The 22,719-nt window shown below is 35.9% G+C and overlaps 1 protein-coding gene and 1 long non-coding RNA gene across 2 annotated transcripts; one reads left to right on the top strand and one right to left on the bottom strand.

Moving 5' to 3' along the window:
- Positions 1–644: 644 nt before the first annotated feature.
- On the top strand, positions 645–13,104 carry LOC110739243 (DExH-box ATP-dependent RNA helicase DExH8-like). Its single transcript, XM_021919705.1, has 14 exons — positions 645–989; positions 2,555–2,732; positions 3,125–3,298; positions 3,786–3,933; positions 4,685–5,008; positions 7,370–7,516; positions 7,599–7,779; positions 9,509–9,789; positions 9,902–10,024; positions 10,120–10,264; positions 10,351–10,598; positions 10,694–10,888; positions 11,460–11,987; positions 12,533–13,104. The coding sequence occupies exons 1-14, from the start codon at positions 824–826 to the stop codon at positions 12,746–12,748; spliced, it is 3,054 nt and encodes a 1,017-aa protein (XP_021775397.1). The 5' UTR covers positions 645–823; the 3' UTR covers positions 12,749–13,104.
- Positions 13,105–19,435: 6,331 nt separating this feature from the next.
- On the bottom strand, positions 19,436–21,544 carry LOC110739190. Its single transcript, XR_002514749.1, has 3 exons — positions 20,817–21,544; positions 20,491–20,552; positions 19,436–19,775 (listed from the first exon to the last, which is right to left on the bottom strand). It is a non-coding gene; the product is annotated as an uncharacterized LOC110739190 (long non-coding RNA).
- Positions 21,545–22,719: the final 1,175 nt, after the last annotated feature.

The raw sequence follows: 22,719 nt of genomic DNA on the forward strand, positions 1-22,719 counted from the left end.
GATTAAAGAAATGTGTCAACTAAAAAGAAACGGAGGAAGTAATTTGGAGCGGAGTAATCGAGAAATTATATGTCCTTAGCATATTTATGAGAAAGTAAAATTGTGATATGAAGATATGGATAAGTAAGAGAGTAAAATTGTTATTTAGTAGGAGTATTGCTTTTTCCTGATTATATCTTATACAGTTATACTTGTATGAAGTATAAGACTCTGATCAAACTTTAATTTTCATAGTTTTTAGATCCCACCTACTCGTATTTTATTCCAAATGACATCGCGTACTACAAGATCCAACCGGCAACTGTACGTACGATTCTCCACAATCCCATTTCAAGAGTCTACCCACCTTCAACAACTAGGACTGTATAGAGAATTAAGGTTGGCCTAGTGGTTGGACGCCTTCCTTCCACCCTAGTGAACAGAGGTTCGATTCTCACTTCAAGTAAATGGGATCCTTAATTTTTCCCCCTACTTGCAAGAGAATTCTCTCCCCTACACCACCACTACACCATACCTCCCTACACCCTCTCTCTGATCACTCCACGTACACAATCCCACCCCCTAAACCCACTCTATCAAATCAAACCCCATCACACATCATCACTCCCTTACACCCGCGTCACACCGAATCACTCTCTCAAAGCGCGAGAGACTAAAAGCAAAAAAAGGGCGCAGCAGCATTAGCAGTTCATACACTATAATACTATCACAAATTCACAATTAACAAAGACGACTTCTAAAGCAAAAAGAGTGTTTTTGGTCTTTGATTTTTGATTTTTTATTTTTGAGTCATTTTCTCTCTCCTAAATTCGCCGGAGTTTCAATGGAGTCGCCGTCATCGCCGTCGTCTTCGTCGTGCAGTTCGTCGTATCCTTCTCCGTTTTCTGCTGAGAAATTCGCTTCTCTTCCGATTACGGCTATGAAGGACAAAATTGTTGACAAAATTATGGAGAATCGAGTTACTCTCATCGTCGGCGAAACTGGTTGTGGTATAAATTTTTTACTTTTTTCTTCTCAATTTCTACATTGTTCATAATGTGTTCGATAAAATCAAGCATGAGTTTCCTATTTTTTTGAATTTTTCTTTGATCAAGTAGCAATTTTTGGCGAGAAGTTGTCTTGTTGGTTAATAATGTGATGGCTGTAGTTGTTGTTGTTGCTAGTGTAATTTGAACTAATAACGTGACAATACCGGGAAGGAATTAGTTGTCGTGTTTATGGTGTGACCTGAACTAGTAATGTGACAATTAGCTCTGGAAGGAATTAGTTGTTGATAGTGTAATTTGAAGTAGTAATATGACTTTTCCTTCATTTGGTTTTTATTTGTCACATTTAGAAACTTTGAATCTCTTAAGATTTCATGGAAAATGGATATTCCGGATTTAATGAGTTTTTTATTTTTTTTTATTAATTTCAAAACACAGTCTTTGTGGAACCTGTTAGATTCATCTTGATTTTAGTTTTCATATAAATCTTTTTCTAATTTTTTGTAATACTACCTCCGTGTTTTTTAGTTGATACTTTTTTATTTTAGCACTATTTACTCACTCCCCTTTGACCGGGTTTTGTGGTTATAAGTAATGAAAACTATAGTCATGTGGGATCTTGTTAGATTCGTCACTATATATTTTTAATATCAACTTTTTATAATTTTTGTTTATCGGTAATTAAAGATATTAATGGTTGAAGTTATGCATTGTCAAACGTGTCAACTAAAAAGAAACGGAGGAAGTATGTATTATTGAGATATTTTATTTACAATATTACGATGGAAAATGTACAAAAAGCACACACACCCACACAAAGAAAAAAAAAAAAGAAAAAAAGAAAAAGAAAAAGAAAAAAGAGGGAGTGTTAATTCTATAGGGAGGGACCTTGTGAATGTTCCATTTAATTTTGGATTATAATGTCTAGTGTTTTATTTATTTTGATATTTCAATTTTAGGCCTGGGTGATGTAGTTAGATACTTAGATTATACCAGGATTATTGAAGGTGAAGGAAGAGGATGGTAGTAAAATGATTTTTTTAAAAATTGTACTTTGACCTTATTTATACACTAATAAATGAGAAAATACATATCAAATGGGTCTTTTTAGATTCATTTTAGTGTTGTTTGATTTGAGTTGGTGTGTATCTAATGAAAATAAGTAATAAATTTCCTTACTAAGGTACCTAGAACATTTTTTTAAAGGGTACGATGTTATGGCATAATGGATAAATATGTTCATCTCATAAGGTAACAAATTTGCCCTCAAAAAAAAAAAAGAAAAAAAAAAAGGGTAACAATTTTGCATGTCTCTACTACCACTGCCTCCTAAGGTGTTATCACAGGCATTTGAAGTATCATTCCAATGCGTGTAACACAACAACCATCGTTGGCCGTAGCTATATAAGATTCCACCTTATGACTATTTGGGTTTGGATTGTTTTATACCTTTCAGGGTTAAAACAAGATTTTCTCGTTATCTTATTTAATGTGTTAAAGTTTTAATTATTTTAAGATTGTTATTACTTTTAACGTATGCTGACAACGTGTTTAATTGGGTGTTGAAGGGAAAAGCTCACAGGTTCCGCTGTTTCTCCGTGAAGCAAACATAACCCCAGTTATTTGTACACAGCCTCGGAGGTTTGCTGTTGTAGCTGTTGCTAAAATGGTTGCAAGTGTTGTTCAATGTGAAGTGGGAGGCGAGGTTGGATATCACATTGGGCACTCTAAGGTCATGTCATCCAGGTATTGGCACACACTTTTCTGAACATCTGTTCCCAACTATTATTTTTTGAAAAAGACAGCATCTCTATTCTACTATGTTTGAATGTTTCTGTAGCTTACTCATATTCCAGTGCCTTGACTCATGTAATGGGTTTTTGTCATAAAAGACACCCATCCTCTCTTGTATTCTACTAGTTAACATGAACTTCAGAATTAAAGTTGTCTCTTTGTATACATTTTGTCTAGTTAGGGTTCCTTATATGGTATGTATATGCAATTTTGCATGTAGCTCTGTGTATAATACTCTGCATTTGTATTTTTGACTGATTTATTGTATCCCGTGGAGAAAACCACGGGGCAGTTTTCTATTTTTGAAGTGGCATCTTTGCTAAAATTAACTTGTATCAATGCAGCTCAAAAATCATCTTTAAAACTGCTGGTGTACTGCTGGAGGAAATAAGAGAAAAGGGGATACTTGCGCTCAAGTACAAGGCTATCATACTAGATGAAGTGCACGAGAGATCAGTAGAATCTGATCTTGTTCTTGTCTGTGTGAAACAGTTTCTTCTTAGAAACAAAGATATAAGGTTTTCCTTATTCATATATCTGTTTGCTTCAATTTATTGTTCCTTCCTTCTATCCATCTTTACCCCTGGCTGCAAGTGTTCATAGCTCCCATGTCTTAGTCATCTGAGCGACTTGCCTTGATCCATGTTAGAAGTCGTGGAAGATAAAGTGCTTTTTCATTTTACAATTATAATAATGATTATAATCGTAATTTGAGCTTACTTAGAAAGTTGACATAGCACCTGAGGGAAACTAACAAACATGCTGTTAAGTGCATGTTGGTTTTCTTCAATCTTCACTGTCTGATTTCATACTCTCATTGCTTATGGTGACAAGTGCTACATTTTATCTAAACTTACAGCATAGCTATTGGAGGAAGTATATGCTAAAAGATTTCTGTATCTAAGAAACTATATTTGATTTTTGTGCTATGATTTCTAGCACATAGTTGAGACTTTCATGCAGCTTTTGCTTTTAGCTGCCTGATAGAAATCAAATTTTGTATAGGCTGGTGTTGATGTCTGCAACTGCTGATATTTCGAGATACCGGGATTACTTTAAGGATCTTGGCAGGGATGAGCGAGTGGAAGTCCTTGCTATTCCCAGTTCTAGTCAGCACATCAATTTTCAGCGGAAGGTCCTTTATCTTGAACAGGTAAACATCCATTTCTTTTCTCTTGGATCTTGTTTTGGTATTCGTTGAAGCTTACTTGTTAGTGCAGTTTTTTCTATGTTTCTTAGTTATATTAATTTTACTATTATTATTATTACTATTGTTGTTGTTATTGTTATTGTTATTATTTTGTTATTGTTATTGTTATTGTTATTGTTATTGTTATTTTTACTTTCTAGGGCATTTTGATTTCTCACTTAGTTGATGTGAGAATTTTAACAGTGCACTTAAGGGCACGTAGGGCTTAACTACCAAACTATTTGAAGGCATCTTCAAGTATTTACATGTTCTTACTTCTTAGTACCTGATTTACTGAAAGCTAACACAGCTACCGGAAACACTTTTGGGGAACTTGTTTTTGGGAGTATCTGATAGAAACTGCATTTTACCTAAATGTTTTAACATATATTAGGAGGAATTACGTAGAATTGCCTGCGTTTCCTAATTTTGGTGTTTGATATTAGTTTAACGTCCTGTTTAGCTTATATATGAATTTTCATATTGGTTTTTTTTTTTTTTTTTTGGTTTCCTGAAGGGTGCTGTTTATAAGGAAACTTTTCTGTTACTTTTTAAAATTTCTTTATCTTTATACTGATTGAGTCTATATATACTGAGCTAACTGATGCAAATAAGGTTGTTTTTTTTTTTTAAATTTTTTTTATTTTTTCATGATTTATCAGATTCTCTTCTTTCAATAAGAAGTATTATATTACTGACTTCTGTTTGATGGCAGGTTGCTGAACTTCTTGATGAGAGTTCAGAGTCTTCAGACTCATTGTCTGTGAAATACTGTTGCGGTACAGCCCCATCCATGGCTAAGGCTGATATCAAACGTGATGTGCACAATCTTATTCATAAACTTGTCTTGTACATACATACAAGTGAGCCAGACATTGAAAAGAGTATTTTGGTTTTCCTTCCAACATACTATTCCTTAGAGCAGCAATGGTACCTCTTAAAACCCTTCAGTTCAGATTTCAAGGTCCATATTTTACACAGCAGTGTGGATACAAACCAAGCTTTGAAGGCTATGAAGATATCAAAGTCCCATCGTAAGGTGCATTTGGATTTTCTCTTTTCTATATTGGTGGTTAATTTGTTGGTCTGTTTTGTCGTCATAAGTGTTGCAGACACAATTAGTGCTGGCACCGAGGTATATCAAATTATCAATTACTGATTTGACCTATTTTAAGTTATAACTACAGTGATGATATAGATGGAACATGCAATGGATGAGTAAAGAACAAAATCTAAAGGGTCTCTAGGTGAAAGGGGTTATTTTTGTAGTGTTTTCTCCCTACTTAGTACTCTTTACAGCCTTATGTTTCTGTATCTCTTCTCTTTTTTCATCCTTTCCAAAGACGAAACTATAGTAAATTTGTCAACTTCTAAAGTTTCCTTGATTATTACTCCCTTCCTCCCTAAATATTGGCCATATTTCTTTGTATTGTCCCAAAATAATTCCACTTTCTAAAATTAGTTTTAAAATTACAATTTGTTCGTATAATAAGGAAAGAGTAACCTATGGCATGATGAGGATATTAAAGCTTACATACAAAAGGATATTTGTGGAATTTCTACCCTATTCCTTGAAAATTATCTTCAATCAAATGTGCCTCCGCTGTATATTTAATGTCATCATGAGTTCACACTAAAGAAAAAGTGTTAGCCATTATAAGTTGGTACTTTTGTGTAGTCATTATGGTGTAAATCTAGAGAAATAGTCATTATGAGTTTACACACTAACGAATAAGTTATTTAGCCATGTGCAATACATGCCAGCATTTGTATTATACTATAACTACTGCTGTTTTGTTGAGTGTTTTTGAGTATTGTAGCTGTGCAAACCAAGGAAAAGTAAGAATGGGGACTATATATGTGGATACGTTTGTATTAAAGATGAGAGTAATAGATATATTACTCTTCCTCTGTTCCACAAATATTGTAACAAGGATGAAATTACGCATCTCAAAGCACATTTTATATGTTAAATATCTATAATTATATAATAGTAAAAATTATAAAAAGTTGATTTTGTGAAACTATTTTTCGAGACGAATCTAATAAGATCCCACATGACTATAGTTTACTTTACGTATAAATCATAATTTGTGGTCAAACAAGCATGATGAATAGTGCAAAAGTCCAATTGTTGCAGCAATATTACTAGAACGGAGGAAGTATAAAATTGGGTCCCACAAAGTGGGGTTGTGGATGATAAAAAATGTTTAAAAAGCTGTCATATAAGGAATAAAGTAAAAGCGAGTAAAACTTAGAAAAACGGATGTAAACGGAAAGTGAGTAAGACTTGGGAAAACGGAGGTAGTAATAACTAGTAAGGGTAAAAATTTGTAAGCATTTAGGATGGAGTCACTAATCAATACTTGGAGTCAATAAAGACTTCTGAATTGAAATCTGTAATTGTTTGTTGCTGTACTTTCATGGATTACTATCACCCTATCATGATTTAATAAAAATAAAATAGAAAATAAAATATTTTTGGACTGCATAAGCAGTAACATTGAAGTTATTTATGCCTTTAAAATTGCTCTCACTCTAGGTGGGATATAGGGGTCAAATACTTAAATGTAAGCAACCTTACCCGGTTACTATCAAACTCTCTCTCTCTCAGTATAATTTACCCTTCTTAAGTGTGCACATATATTAACTAGAAAGTACAAATTAGGGGCAAAATTTTCTCTATCAATCCACTTTGATTTTACACGCTTGTTTTGTAACATTCTCCCTCCGTTTTCTTTTTTCGTACTCATTTACAGGTGACTCTTGATTCTGAGAGAGTTAAGTGGGTGTAAGAAAAAGGTGCATAGATTAAGAGAGAGAGAGGGTAAAAAGGTTGAAAGGGTGTAAGAATAAGGTAAACAAGTAAGAAAGAGTGTGAATAATGAGTATATATTGTAGATGTAAGGGAGTAAGATAGTAAAGTTGGCTTATCTAACAAAGGATAAAGTAGAAATGGGTAAATCATTAAGAAACACCTCAAGACAGGTTATGGGAACATCTTTTGGAAGCAGAGGGAGTATGTAACATTGTGGGATTAAGAGCGTATTTTTAAATTCAAAAATGTATCTTTATTCTTTATCCCCTTTGTCACCTTGTTCTCACAAAGCATTCTTCTGTTTAATTGATGATGTTTTCATTGGTTTGTTTCTCTAAACCTTGTAATTGGTCCTTAATTTTTTCAATATATATTCTGACTTGCATACGGGCATATCGCATCTCATTAATGAATTGTGGGCAATCTTTGAAATGTTATGGAAAACCATTAAGAAATTAACACACTCAGATTAGGCCCAATAGGTGAATCTTTTGCAAATGGTCTGGCCCATGTCTCTTTGTTCTGGATCCTGAGCTACTTTAGAGTTTTTGTCTGATTTATGCTACTACTCACATGATGCAGGTTATATTAGCTACCAATATTGCAGAGTCATCAGTGACAATTCCTGATGTTGCATATGTCATTGATTCTTGCCGGTCACTACAAGTTTACTGGGATGACAACCGAAAAATGGATACATCTGAGCTTGCTTGGGTTTCTAAATCTCAGGTATTGTTATAGTACCATTATATATAAAATTAATAAATAGTCAAACATATGAAGTCTAATTGAACAGTGGATTGTCCTGTAGTCTGATCAGCGTAAAGGAAGAACTGGCAGAACGTGTGATGGCCAGATTTATAGGTTGGTTACAGGATCATTTTTTAATAAGCTGCCAGAATTTGAGTCCCCTGCAATTCTCAAGCTATCACTAAGACTACAGGTGCTCTTCATTTGCTGTGCCGAATCAAAACTTATTAATGACCCAAAAGGTAGGTACCTCCCTGCTATCGCTGCTCTCTTCATTTTTTTTTTTAATTTTGAATTTGCCTCATTTGGATCATGGGCCTTTCTTTTCAGAATGTGGATGTAATCCAAAAGTCTGTAGTTTCTTTGCATGGGTTAATTCATTTACCACTAGTTGCTGTCACCATTTTGTAAGGCAGTATGTTCTGATTAGTCTCTTAAGCTCCCATTTCCGCATTCCATTCTAGCAATGTTTTGGATCCTCATTAATGAAGTCATCTTCAAGATAGATAAATAGATGCGTTCACTGTGATTTTTGAGGTTCTGTATCCCCAAGTAATGCAGGTTATGGATTCTAGGAAGTGATTGAGGGATATAATGGGCACCTTTTCTTGCAAATCTTTTTTTGGCAGTCTGCCTTTCACTGCCAACGAGGTACCCCCCCCCCCCCCTCTCTTGCTGGTATATAGATTTATTTGGATGACCATAGTTCCACTTTAGGTAAGAGCATTTGTGTGGACTTTGGTGCTGGGGAGAATCAGCACTAATGATTTGCACCAAAGAAGAAAACTACAGATGGCTACTATGCCAGATTTGTGCATATTTTTCTGTGCCTACAATGGGGCATGCTCACATTTCTTCTTTCATTGTGAGGTGGCTAGAAATATTTGGAGGAAGCTCTTTGCTGTGCATGGGAAGTACCAGCCACTTCATTGGATCTGTGCGCAAATCTGCCTTTTGGGCTTTGGAAGGGAAAAGGAGAAGAAAATATTGTGGTGAAATGATTTTAAGGCTATTTGGTGGTATTTGTGTATATTGTGATTAGAATGGGATGCTTGGTTTTTTAAGGGAATTGCTTTTCACTGCTGATATGTTGTGGGATAGCCGGATAGGATATCTTATTTAGCTTCTTTGTGGGCTAAGGTGGTAGGGGAACTTAGAGTTACTCAATGGGAAAAATTCAACAGAGCTGTTGGGAGGACAATTTTATTGTACTTTCTGGTATTTGTTCATTCACGAAAAATAAAAAATAAAAAATAAAAATTTATAAGAAAGTAAATTGTTTCTTTTTGGGCTTGGTTAACAGAGCACTTTGTTTGGTGTAATATTAAACAGATTGTCAAGGGAAGGGAAGGGAAGGGAAGGGAAGAGAAAGAAACTCTGTTTCCTTGTGTTTGTTTTTTTAAGGAAAAAGAAAAAAAGTTCATTTTGAGTTTTGACATACTTTAATCTTCTTATTATTCTTTCCAAATTCCCCCAATATTGGGAGGAAGGGAAAGAAAATTTTATGATGGGGCTTTCTCATCACTTCCATTGCTTTTTCTATAAAATTTCATATCATTATTGGAACTAACCATGGGGAATTGAAACAAGTTATTTTCTTTCTTTTTATCCATTCCTAATCCCCTCTATCAAAATGGATCTACTATTTCCTCTCTTTCTCGTTGGAGTAATACTTTCCCTGGAGTATGCTAGTTGTCTCCCACATCCCTAATGGTGTCATATGAAAAATGCGCGTATCTTCAAAGTACTCTGGGTTGGGTAATCAAACCAGTCACACTTTTCCTTGGGATACATTAGTGCGTTTACTAGTCATGTTATAAGTCATAGCGTCATATCTCAAGCACAGTGTGCTTCTGGCCTGACTACGGTTTTAATATGTTTTGTGTTCTCTCTTTTATTCATTCTAATAAATAATTTATTTATTTATTTACTTTGAAAGTAGATGTTTTAAATGTTGATTTTGATTTCCAGCTTTGTCCCAGAAGGCTTTGGACCCACCTGATCTTGAGATTATAGAGGATGCACTGAACTTACTAGTTCATATAAAGGCCCTTCACAAAGCTCATCCTAGGGGTCGATATGAACCCACCTTTTATGGACGATTGCTCGCCAGTTTCTCCTTATCTTTTGATGCTTCTGTGCTGATCCTCAGATTAGGTGGTGCTGGAATGTTACGTGAGGGCATTTTACTTGGCATATTGATGGATTTGCAGCCACAGCCCATTATTCGTCCCTTTGGTCAGGAAATTCGGGTACATGTACTATCTATACATTTATTTGGCATCCGGAGTATGTCTGTAACAATTATATTTGACATAATTTTGGTATGCATTTGTCTTTCTAAGTATTAGCTACCATTTGCAGTTTATGGAATATACTGATTCCTACTTTGCTGTAAACGGAGAGAATCCTTCTCTGGCTGGAAGGAAAGAGGTGGTTTGCATGGCAAATCTGTGTGCTTATCAATTTTGGCAGCGAGTATGTAAGGTAATAGTGATGTTCCTTCTGCGTATCTCTAGACTCAAGGGTTTATGTTTTCTTGCTATATATGATTGTTTTCTACCTTTTTAATTGCTATGAAGGATAAGCAACGGTTGCAGCGTTTGAAACAACTTTTAAATGTCGAGGAGATAAAAGCACCGCATGTGTTGCTCTCTAAAATCGAAGAAGAATGGTGCTGCTTCCATAATCTGTTGCAGGCATCGATGCATCAGATTTCTGAAATATGTATGTTATTATGCTCCTTTAGACCCCTTGAAGTTGAAACTCTTCATTACAATCTGGTTTAATATTTGCTGCACTTTTCTATGCAGACAATGAAATTTTATGCTCGTTGCATCAATATAGGCCTAAGTTTCTTGCCACATCTTGTGGCTTGCCCTCTTACTATGATCCTTATGAATTTAGACATACGTGCCTTTTAGAATGTCAGCCAAATGACGATTTGGATGCTCTTCTTGAGGATGATGAAACAAAGAAATGCCTTGCTACACCATTTGTGTCCCCTCACCACTTTCAAAGTCAAAGCATGGCAGAGAAGTTTGCAACTGTTATTAAAGAGGTAGCATCTGTCGCATCTCCCCCCCCCCCCCCCCCCTCCTCCCACTTATATTTGATTATATGCAATCTCATTTGTCTAGTAAATTTGCTTCTCAGATCCGAGTTCAGCATGCAGAAGCCTTGGTTGGAGACCCTCACCAGTATGTTAATGAGAGGGAATCACATTTTAACGTGGAAGTATCAATGTGTAGGTTTTTTGTCCAAGGGTATTGTAAGAGAGGCAGTGATTGTCTATTCTCCCATTCACAACAAGCCAAAAAACCTGTGTGCAAATTTTTTGCATCTTTGCAGGTATCAGTCTCTGTCGACACTTATGTTTGTGTTGCCTTGTATCAGATGATGAATAGCTGTACAAAGCAACATTTTGCAGATGTCTCAATGATGTATCATTGCTCATCGGTGCTTTGAATTGATGATATAACTTTAAGTCCATTGCTTTTGTTGTGTGTAATGACTGATGAGAAGCAGAAAAGATAACAAGGTTGCTTTGTTATTAGTTCTTTTTGTATCAGGAGCAATGAGCAAGGTGAACATCCTTAGAAATTTAACTGGCAGTTTTTAGTCCTCTCTAGTAGTCCTTTGCAAATGAACACAAACATCAGTCATAAACTATAAAGCGAGTCAACTAGTGCACATATATATACAAGTATTAGTAATAATGGGAAATAGTTAGCCCTTGTAGCTCTTTTCTTGATATTTACCTGATCATCATGACCAGGCATAAAGAAAATGGATAGCCACACCTCTCTGCCCTTATGCTATTTGCTGCCTTCTTCATTATCATTCTTACGTTTTTAAAGTCTTCCACACATTCTTCTGCTACTAGTTTCTACTTTTGTTTAATTGTTTAGTGCTTACGCAGGGTTGTCGAAATGGTGACGCATGTGTCTTTTCTCATGATCATGGTGCTCAATTCGTGTCTGCTGGATCAAGTTTATGCATTCCAGAAGATGAGGCTGGTGATGCTGCAGCATTTATTAAATTATTTCCCACATCTTCCGATGGCTGTCTATTGTTACTGGATGACACAGACTTGCTTTTTTCATCAACGTTCTCTCAGCATTGTGAATCATCAAAGATTATAGCCACAACCTCTCTTTCAAAGACCACTATATTTGATCCATCTCTGTCTGGTGTTCAAATTTTGTGGGGCATAAGTCAACCTTTTGAGATTTTTAAATCTGGAGCAGTTGAAAATTCAATTTCTTGGGACAAAGTGAAGCGTATCTTCTGGTTTCCTAATTTTGATAGTTGTGAAGAAATCGCGGAAAACCAAAAGCATCTTATACATAACTTTTTTGAGCATTTGGCTATCCGCATTTTAGCTGATATGCTGTTTGAAGTTCATGTCATCCTTACCATGAACAATGTCAGGTTCTCACGCCTACAGGTACAGCTGTTAATTACTTAAACCTTCAATATCTTGTTCGATTTGTTTAACTGCTGTGACTCTGACCTAGTTAATAGGCTGTCATACAAAATTTTATGCTCGAGAATATGTTTTGATGTGTGTTGGACAGCTTTGATACTTCGTGATGCTTGAATTAGGGATAGCCCACTAGCCAGTTATTCCTAATCTTACATTGTATCCATGCCTGTCCAGAACAGCAGGCTTAGGTATATACAAGGTTTATTAGGAGTGGTACCCGAAGGATGCTGCCTAGAAAGTCAAATGTCCCTCTTTTGTTGACCTCAGTCTCTCTCCTACCACTAAATGTTTGAACCATGGAAGTTGGTTGATGTATCACACACCGACAGAATCTTAAGAAATTTGGGAGTGTATGGATTGTTTTTGTTTCAGATCAATATGAAATGATTATCCCGTGTTCATGCTATATGTTCTCCTTGGTTGATAATTCTAGGCACAATACAAATCATTTCTCCGTCTATGTTGAATATATGACATACTACTATAATCTGTTAATGGTGTCTCAGGTGGAGAAGTTGGGTGCAGAGTGCTTCTTCTTTCTTAAGGAGTCTTTCCAGTTTGATGAAACTACTTTTGGAGTTGTACCAGATGCTGTCAATACAAAAAAACCTCTAGTAACATCCAGTCCCATTTCCTATGTTTTCACCTTGCATCCGCCTTCTGACCTGCAGTTTGGAGATTATGCTTCTGCTTTGCATGATAGTCTACACAGCAACCAGTAAATAATTAGACTGGCTACTTACAACTTGTAAATATAGATTTGTGGGCTTAATATGGGTCAATCTGTGCAGTTTCTGTAGTGTTTTTGTGTCGCTGTAACTATCTGAAGCATAATGTGATCTTTACTTCTTTAGTACTTAGTATGGGAAGAACTGCACTGTCTAGCTAACCAGCCAACTTGAAATTGCATATTGGAATATGATGAATATGATTTTATGCGGAAAATCATTTTGATAACTGAATCTCTGGGCATTTTGTGGTTCTCTCTCACTTCCTCTTCATCATTTTGTTCAACCCTTGTGTTTTAGGACAAAAACCTCTTTACGTTCATGATCAATAAAGGTTTACTCGTCCTCCCTATCCTACTTTCATTCATTAATACAGTTGTTTTTAGGTATAGATATGAAAAGCATCTAACAATTGGAGGAAGTACAATTAATACTATTTTGTGTCTAATAAGTTCATAATATTATGGCTAATAACCTACAATTTATAATTGTAGAGTCACTCTCTCAACTTTAACAGTACTTGAAAACCCCAGCTTAGCCATTCTAGACTCTCTCCAAAATGAGGGTTTTTTTTTTTTTTTTTTTTTTTTTTTTTTTTTTTTTTTTTTTTTAAAAAAATAAACCCTCCTAATAACTTTCCATGACATACCCGTCAAAAAAAAAAGAAAAAAAAATCCCATGACTTTTACAACCTTTAAAAATGGGCTCGCCCAGTTGATCTTCATGATCAACATATTTTGTCAATTTAGTGCTTACTCATAAAAGCTAGCTCATACTAGTGCTTCGTCAGCTACTTAATCACCAAAAACGCAAGCCTAGATCCTACCTTCGTTAATAACGCTAACAATGGTGTCCAAGTTGCTTCCTCCATTGAAGCTACCACCGACACCACCATCTTCATCATGTCCAAGCTTCATCCATTAAACCGTCTACCAACACCATCGACAGCACCATATTAAAAGAAAATCCTAGGAGTAAAAGGTGATATTAAGGGCTTGGTCAACCCCAAAAGGTAGGGGTGACTATTTCATCTTGAAATTAATAACCTTGGGCATTGTGCAAGGAGCTCTTAGACTTAATTCTTGCCGACGTTGATGGATGAAAGAGATCGATTACCACTCGTTGTTGGAGTCACAACTAGCTTTCACCCAACACTGATTTCAGTTTTGTTGTTGCTGCTGCACCCTCCATCGTCGGAACTACTACATGTTAGATATTGAGAGTGTGTTGGGAGAGCCCTCTCCTAATTCAGGAGAGGCCGCGGCTGGAAGCCACTGAAAGCCGCGCTCGCGGCAAGGGCGCGGCCAGCCATCTCTAGAATCTGAGGTGAATTGAAATTCACCCTGTCCGCGCCCGCGGAATGGGCCGCCGTGCCCACGGTACAGGATGCCGCGCCCGCGGCCCTGGCAGTTGTGGATTCGTTTGTTCTTTTAATTGCGAAATTAAAAGAATGAAGGGGATTCGGGTTTTTTGCTCTCTCTGATTTTTATTCTCTATTCTTCACAATTTCTCTAAGAAACTTGCAATCTCTTCTAGAAATCCTCTATCAATTAAGTTAATTTGAGAATTTGATCATCTTAATACAATTCTTAGTGCAAAGATTGTAGTGTTTGTCTATTGTATCTCAAAGTGACTTTCCAGTTTCAACCCAAGCACCGTGGTGGGGGAAATAATCACTTTAGGAAAGTGTTTACACGCCTTAGACAAGTATCCGGTATTGAAGACTCACGTGGTCCTTGGTATTCTCATGTTCTTGTTGGATTCATTGGCTTGGAGTGAGGCAAGTGTAGAATCTTTCACATTAGTGTTTTACTTTTGTAATTTCTGAATTACATTGTTTATTTAGTGCTTGGTTTGTAATACTTTAATTAGTATGTGGTTATTGTATAATTTGTTTGGAATTATACACTGTTTAGATTTTGTTAAACCATCTTTAAGTAATTCTTATTTTGTTGAATTGATGTAAAACCTAACAATCTAAAGTGATTATTTAATCATGTCTAGTGTGAAAGAACTTACCACTAATTTTGTCAAACTTAAGAAGTTTGATGGTGTGGAATTTCGACGTTGGAAGAAGATGTATTTTCTTCTTACTTCGTTGAAGATTGCTTATGTTATTAGTACTCCTAGGCCAGTAGAACATGAGAATGAAACCATGGAAGATGTTCGTGAGAAATCAAAATAGGATAATAATGACTTTATTTGTCGGGGTCATATTCTCAATGGGATGGAGGATGATTTATTTGATGTGTATCAACATGTTGAGTCTGCTAAGGAGCTATGGGAGTCATTGGAGAGCAAATATATGGCGGAGGATGCTTCGAGCAAGAAGTTCCTTGTAAGTAATTTAAATAATTTTAAGTTTGTTGATAGTAGGTCCATCATGGATCAATTTCATGAGATACAACGTATATATGGAAATTTGAAACAACATGGAATTAGTGTTGATGAACTGTTTGTTGTTTCAAGTATCATTGATAAGCTACCTACTAGTTGGAAAGATGTGAAACATAAATTAAAACACAAAAAGGAGGACATATATTTGTCTGATTTGGCTACACATCTTCAAGTTGAAGAAGGGATTAGGGCCATGGAAAATGCTAAGGATGGGAATCCTAGCACTTCCACCATTAATGTGGTGGAGGAAGGTAAATCTAGTGCTTTTCAACTAGTAGAAAGAGGAAGAATGTTAATTCTTCCAAAGGGAAGTCCAAGAAGAAGGAGGACAACAACAAGTTTGCTTGTTGGGAATGCGGTAAAACTGGACACCGCAAGAAGGAATGCTACATTTTCAAGAAGAAAATGGAGAAATCCAAGGAGGGCCATGCTTCTAATAGCAAGGAGCCATCTGTCAAAGGTAATCCTTTACATGAGGTTGAATTTAATTCCGGTATGGATTTAAATGCAACGGATCCTAATATTTTTATGGTACATGATGATGACTCATGGTGGATGGATTTCGGGGCTTCAAGGCATGTATGCAAGGTGAAGCATTGGTTCAAAACCTTTCACAAGGTTGTTGATGGTGAAGAGCTCTATATGGGGAACAACTCTTCCATCAAAGTCCAAGGAAGAGGACAAGTTGAGCTAATGTTTTGTTCGGGCAATGGTATCATTCTTAGGGATGTATTATATGCTCCGAAGATTTCTAGAAATCTCGTATCTGGTCCTACCCTGAATCGTCTTGGATATAAACTAGTGTTTGAAGCAGATAGATGTATTATTACTAGAGGTAGCACTTTCGTTGGACGTTGTTATTTAACTCATGGATTGTTTAAACTCTCGTTAAGAGAGAAGTTTGTAATGATGGATGATGTTTGTTTAAATATTAGTAATGACAATGGTGTGAATTTGTTTTATTTATGGCATTCTAGATTAAGTCATGTCAATTCCAATAAGTTGAATTTCATGTCTAAACTAGAGTTAACTCCTCCTTGTGATATTTCTTCTAATAAATGTTCTACTTGTATGTTGAACAAGATCATTAGATCTCCTTTTAAAGAGTTGAGAGAAGTTCTAATATTTTAGAACTGATCCATAGTGACTTGTGTGATTTTCATAATACTCCTTCTTTGGGGAACAAAAGATACATGATTACGTTTATAGATGATTATTCTAGGTTTTGTTATGTGTATCTTTTGCATTCCAAAGATGAAGGTTTAATAAAGTTTGATATTTATAAAAGAGAAGTAGAACTACAAGTAGAATCATTTATTAAGAGAATTAGAACTAATAAGGGAGGAGAGAATTATGATCCTGCTTGTTTCCAATCTTTGGGTATAATACATGAGACTATAGTTGGTTATGCACCACAATCAAATGGTGTAGTTGAAAGGAAAAACAGAACTCTTGAAGAAATGGTTAATTCCATGTTATCTTACTCTAGTTTGAGTGAAGGGTTCTGGGGTGAAGCAATGTTGACAGCTTGTCACATTCTTAACCGGGTTCCCACTAAGGGAAAACAATCTACTCCTTATGAACTTTGGTAAAAAAGAAAACCAAACTTGAAGTATCTCAAGGTTTGGGGTTATAGGGCAATCGTAAGAGTGCCTGGCAACAAGAAAAGAAAGCTCGGTGAAAGGGGCTTGGATTGCATATTTATAGGTTATGTTGAGCATAGCAAAACCTATAGGTTCTATGTAATAGAACAAAATGACTATACATCGATCCATTCGGTTATTGAGTCAAGAGATGCCGAAGGATCTACAGGTTAGTGCCGAAGGAAAGGAGATTGTTGATTTTGATGATCAACTTGAATCTCATGAATGTTCTCCTAATAATGAGGATGAGACTCCTCATGTTAGAAGAAGTAAGAGACAAAGGAAACCTAGGAACCCTCTTGATGACTTTATAATTTATTTAGTTGAAGGTTCTAGGGATGTCCTTAGTTCTACTACTCCATATTGTTTTTATGTGGATAGTGACCCAAAGAGTTATAGCGAGGCCATATCTTCTCAAGATAGTGCATTTTGGAAGGAAGCTATAAATGATAAGATGGATTCCATCATGGGAAATAATACCTGGGTCTCAGAGGATTTACCTCTTGGTTGCAAGTGGATTTTCACTAGGAAAAGGAGGCCGGATGGCTCCATAGTGAAATTTAAAGCCAGATTGGTTATCCAGGGCTTTAGGCAAAAGCATGGTGTTGATTATTTCGATACCTATGCACCTGTTGCAAGAATTACCTCAATAAGGTTATTGATTGCAATGGCTTCGGTGTATAATCTAGTGATTCATCAAATGGATGTCAAAACGGCATTCCTTTATGGAGATCTAGAGGAATAAGTGTACATGAAACAACCCGAAGGGCTTGTTTTGGAAGGACAAGAAAATAAGGTGTGTAAATTGGTTAAGTCATTGTATGGACTTAAACAAGCACCAAAGCAATGGCATCGGAAATTTGATGACACAATTTTGTCCTTTGGATTCAAAGCTTATCAAGCTGATAAGTGTATATATAGCAAATTTGATGACAAAGGTCATGGTGTCATCACTTGTCTATATGTTGATGATATGCTTATCTTTGGTACAAGTCTACAATAAGTAGAATTGACCAAGGAATTCTTAACCTCATCTTTTCAGATGAAGGATTTGGAGGAGGCGGATGTCATTTTGGGCATCAAGATCATTAGGGACAATGGAAGACTTATTCTAAGTCAATCTCATTACATTGAGAAGATGATCAAACGGTTTAATATGTTTGACAAGTGTCTTGTGAACACCCCCATGGAACCTAATGTTATCGGGGAAAACAATTTCCCAATTGGATTGGATCCTTGATGTATTCCATGATAAGTTCAAGACCAGATATTGCATTGGCTGTGGGAAAACTTAGTAGATTTACTAGTAACCCGGGTACACAGCATTGGTTTGCAGTTCGGAGGGTCTTGAGGTACCTTAAGGGTAAGTTGGATTATGGTTTGTCTTATAGTGGATTTCTTTCTGTTTTAGAAGGATATTCTGATGCAAGCTGGATCACTTACAAAGAGGATGACTCTTCTGTAAGTGGTTGGGTGTTCATGTTTGGGGGAGGTGTCATTTCATGGTCTTCCAAGAAACAAACTTGCATTGCCGATTCCACTATGGCAGTGGAGTTTATTGCTCTTGCCTCATCTAGTAAGGAAGCTGAGTGGTTGAGAAATCTCATGTTAGAGTTGCCTTTATTGTCTAAGCCAATGTCACTGGTAGCAATCCATTGTGATTCTAATTCGGATTTAATAAAGGCATATAGTCAAGTGTATAATGGTAAGTCTCGGCATATTTCACTTAGGCATAGCCTAGTGAAAGAGCTTATCAATGATGAGGTCATAAGTCTTGACTATGTTCCTACAAAAATGAATTTGGTAGATTGCTTTACTAAAACAATGCCAAGACATTCCATCTTATTTGCTTTGAATGGAATGGGTTTATGTCCAAGAACACCGATTTGTGAAACCCAATCTAACGCTTGAAGAAACATCAAGTCTTTGATTCAATGTGGTTGAATTACATTTTTGTTGTTTGTTAGCAATGTTTAATGACCCATATTGCTATGTTACTTGTGATGTGAGAGGTAGCATCAATTTAAAGTTCTCAGAGTTCTAGAGTTGAGAAGCTCTAGATGACGGTGTCTTGTCACAAGGGCACTATTACGTATATGAGAACCTACCTATATAAGTTCGAAGTTTAGCCACTTCAAGAAGTCTAGATGGACATATAAACTTTGATGAACTTATGAAAGATACGGACACATGGCTGTTTAAAAGTGTCAAGTGATGATTAATTCGATTTGTCTTGTGTGTACTTTACCTTCAAATGGTTGGATATATCCGTGTGATTCAATCCATATGGAAATCATGGGATATGATCATCGTTAAGAGTGTTGTACTAGGTGTCAATTCAATCCGAAGGGACATTGGCATTGATGCATAAGATGTGACTTAATTGATAGAAGTGGAGAAAGTTTTGAAATTCACACTCTAAATAGGGGAGGATTGTTAGATATTTAGAGTGTGTTGGGAGCGCCCACTCCTGATTCAGGAGAGGTCGCGGCTGGGAAGCCACGGAAAGCCGCGCCCGCGGCAAGGGCGCGACCAACCATCTCCTGAATCTGAGGGTGAATTGAAATTTACCCTGTCCGCGCCCGCGGCATGGGCAGCCGCGCTCGCGGGTTACCCTGTCCGCGCCCGTGACATGGCCGCCGCTCCCGCGGCACAGGCAACCGCGCCCGCGGTACAAGATGTAACACCCTCAAATCTCTCTCTACGTAAATACTATATTTGTACGTATAAAATACCGTAGAGGTAGACTTGGGCGTATTACCGCCACGTGAAAACGTAAGGCTTTTTAACTACTAATTATGACAGCGGAAAAATAACTGATTTTATTAATAATATAATAACTTCATAATATGGTTTGAAAAAAAAAATAATTACTACTCCAAATAATACATGTCTAACTCATGAATGAATAAACTCCTAACTAAGTGATCCCACTCCCGACTCAAGTATGCGCACGATCAACTTCACACCTGAAATCAAAACTGCTTACCAATAATGGTAAATAGGGCGAACCAAAACAAAAAGGAAAACGGGTTAGCAAAAACGCTAAGTACGTATAAGTGCAAGGCATATAAATGCTTTTATTAGACAGACATGCTTTCGAAATAATTATTCCAACTCAAACTTGCCAAAAGTCACTTTTCCAAAATTAGACTTTCCAAATTTAAGTCTTCCAAAAGTAGTAACGTCCATTAATAAAAACTTCCCAAATCAATAGAATTCTAATTTCAGACAAAGTTCCAAAATCAATTTTCCTCACCTAAGTGTGCACACCCCCCAAGCAAGTTAAACTGTACTTGAGGAAAGACCAGATCATACAAAGCTCATGGTCTTACTTAACCAGTCCCGGGTAGAGCGACAATAAAATACTAAATACTCAGGCCCATAATGAGCTGCAAATTTTAAATAAATCTCTTTAATTAAATAATATGTAATCAATACTCAGGCTCATAATGAGCCGCAAATCTTAAATTAGTTTCTTTAATTTAATAACATGTAATCAAGTGATTTATAAACAATTTTTTATTAAATTAAACAACACTTTTAAGATCAAACTTTTAAGTCGTAAAATTTTATTTTTAACACATTATGAAAATCATTAAACAAATCTTTCATACGCAATATTTAAACAACTATAAACATTCACCAAAACACGCATTCAAAACTTGTATCAAGGACCTAGCCACCTATACGTACCTTGATCACAAGAACGAATTATGGTACGACTACTACACTTGACCACGATCAATGGAATCCTCCTACACAATTAAAATAACCTTAATTAATATAAGGTTAATAAAATAAACCCAAACTATAATTAATACTCTACTAGTGCATGAACCACCTAACATTAACCTTTATAAAACCAAGTTTTGTTTGTAGCAAATTGTATATTTAAGTATCAAAAATAAAATTTTAGTATCATAATAGTGGTGTTAGTACTACAATTAGTATAATTAATTATAGCATCATTGATAAGAGTGGAGGAGGAAAAGAAAAGTTTAAGGTTAAAATAGTAGTACTACTAAGTGGAGTTTTTCTTTGTTTTGTTGTTCAACCAAGTACGGCAAGGTGAAGGAAGGTAGGACCTTCTGGCAGCAGCTTACGGGGCGGCTGGCTGCAAGGATAGTGCAGCAGGTGGCCGGCAGTGACAGCAGGTGGTGTATGGTGGCAAGTAGATGGTAGTAGTGGTGGTTGTTTGGGTGCCAACAATCGGTAGTGTAGTTGCGGTACGGTGTTTGTTTGAGCAAACAAGAAGAAAATAGAGGAAGAGGATGGCGTGGGATTGAAGGTTGAGAAGAGGATTTTTTTTCTGATTTTGGTGTGAATGAATGAAGGGGATTAAGGGTCTATTTATAGGTGAATAAGGGTGAAAAAGATAAAGTTCAAGAGAGTGTAGGATTGGTATGCAAACAAGATAAATTTGGGTTCTTTAGATGAATTTGGATGTAATTTGGCCTAAGTTAATTTATGTGAAAAGGATCAAGTGAAAAAGATGAGAAGAAAATAAGATTATCATTGGTTTGGTTGGAGGAGTAAGGATGAAATCAAAGAAATCTTGAAAGTTGGGAATTCCATCCCAAAACATACGGCAAACATTTTTTTTTTTTAAACCAACGGAAATTAATTATTAGTTAGGAAAATGATAATTAAATCAAGTTTATCCTTAAAATATTTTAGATAATATTAAAAATCTAAATTAGTTGTAAATCATAAGATAATTAGGCTAAGATTATTAATTATTATTAAGATAAAAATCAGAAAATAATATAATTTAGTTCAAAACGACGTACATTATTAATTAGTAAAAAAATGTGGATCGACCAAGATTATCATTTAATTTAGAAATATGAAAATATTTAATTTGTTAAAAAGATTTTTGTCGCCAAAATTTAAAATTTATTTTGTCTCCAAATTGAAGAAATTATTAAGTTATTAAGAAAGTATATCCAAAAATTAGGGGTATTACACAGGATGCCGCGCCCGCGGCCCTGGCAGTTGCGGATTCGTTTGTTCTTTTAATTGCGAAATTAAAAGAATGAAGGGGATTCGGGTTTTTTGCTCTCTCTGATTTTTATTGTCTATTATTCTCTATTCTTCACAATTTCTCTAAGAAACTTGCAATCTCTTCTAGAAATCCTCTATCAATTAAGTTAATTTTGAGAATTTGATCATCTTACTACAATTCTTAGTGCAAAGATTGTAGTGTTTGTCTATTGTATCTCAAAGTGACTTTCCAGTTTCAACCCAAGCACCGTGGTGGGGGAAATAATCACTTTAGGAAAGTGTTTACATGCCTTAGACAAGTATCCGGTATTGAAGACTCACGTGGTCCTTGGTATTCTCATGTTCTTGGTGGATTCATTGGCTTGGAGTGAGGCAAGTGTAGAATCTTTCACATTAGTGTTTTATTTTTGTAATTTCTGAATTACATTGTTTATTTAGTGCTTGGTTTGTAATACTTTAATTAGTATTTGGTTGTTGTATAATTTGTTTGGATTTATACACTGTTTAGGTTTTGTTCCACCATCTTTAAGTAATTCTTATTTTGTTGAATTGCTGTAAAACCTAACACTACGCACCCGCCACTGTTGAGACTTGAGAAAGAGGAGAGAGGAGTGATTTTGGATTTTGGGGCTTTGCCCCTAATAGACGTTTTACTTTGTTGTTAACGCTATCAAACGATAACTACCACAATAGTGCATAGCTGCCACTATGAACACATCAATACATGTCCCATGACATTACTATCCTTGACTTAATGAATGAAAAGACACCATCCCCCCCTATGATTGACAAATTATGTTGACCATGAAGATCAGCCAGTAATTTCCCTTTAAAAATACCCATCTTTTGTGTTTTATTATTACTTAGAATTTATTATTTGTTTAATTTCACCACTAATAGTTTATGTCCGTGGAAATC

This window comes from Chenopodium quinoa, unplaced genomic scaffold (assembly GCF_001683475.1).
Source record: "Chenopodium quinoa cultivar QQ74 unplaced genomic scaffold, ASM168347v1, whole genome shotgun sequence".
Classification (NCBI taxonomy): Eukaryota; Viridiplantae; Streptophyta; class Magnoliopsida; order Caryophyllales; family Amaranthaceae; genus Chenopodium; species Chenopodium quinoa.

Excerpts from the sequence above, each read along its gene's own strand:
- LOC110739243 (XM_021919705.1), top strand. The coding sequence starts at position 824 with ATGGAGTCGCCGTCATCGCCGTCGTCTTCGTCGTGCAGTTCGTCGTAT. Across the intron at positions 990-2,554 it reads CGTCGGCGAAACTGGTTGTG|GGAAAAGCTCACAGGTTCCG; the intron begins GTATAAATTTTT and ends TGGGTGTTGAAG. Across the intron at positions 2,733-3,124 it reads TCTAAGGTCATGTCATCCAG|CTCAAAAATCATCTTTAAAA; the intron begins GTATTGGCACAC and ends GTATCAATGCAG.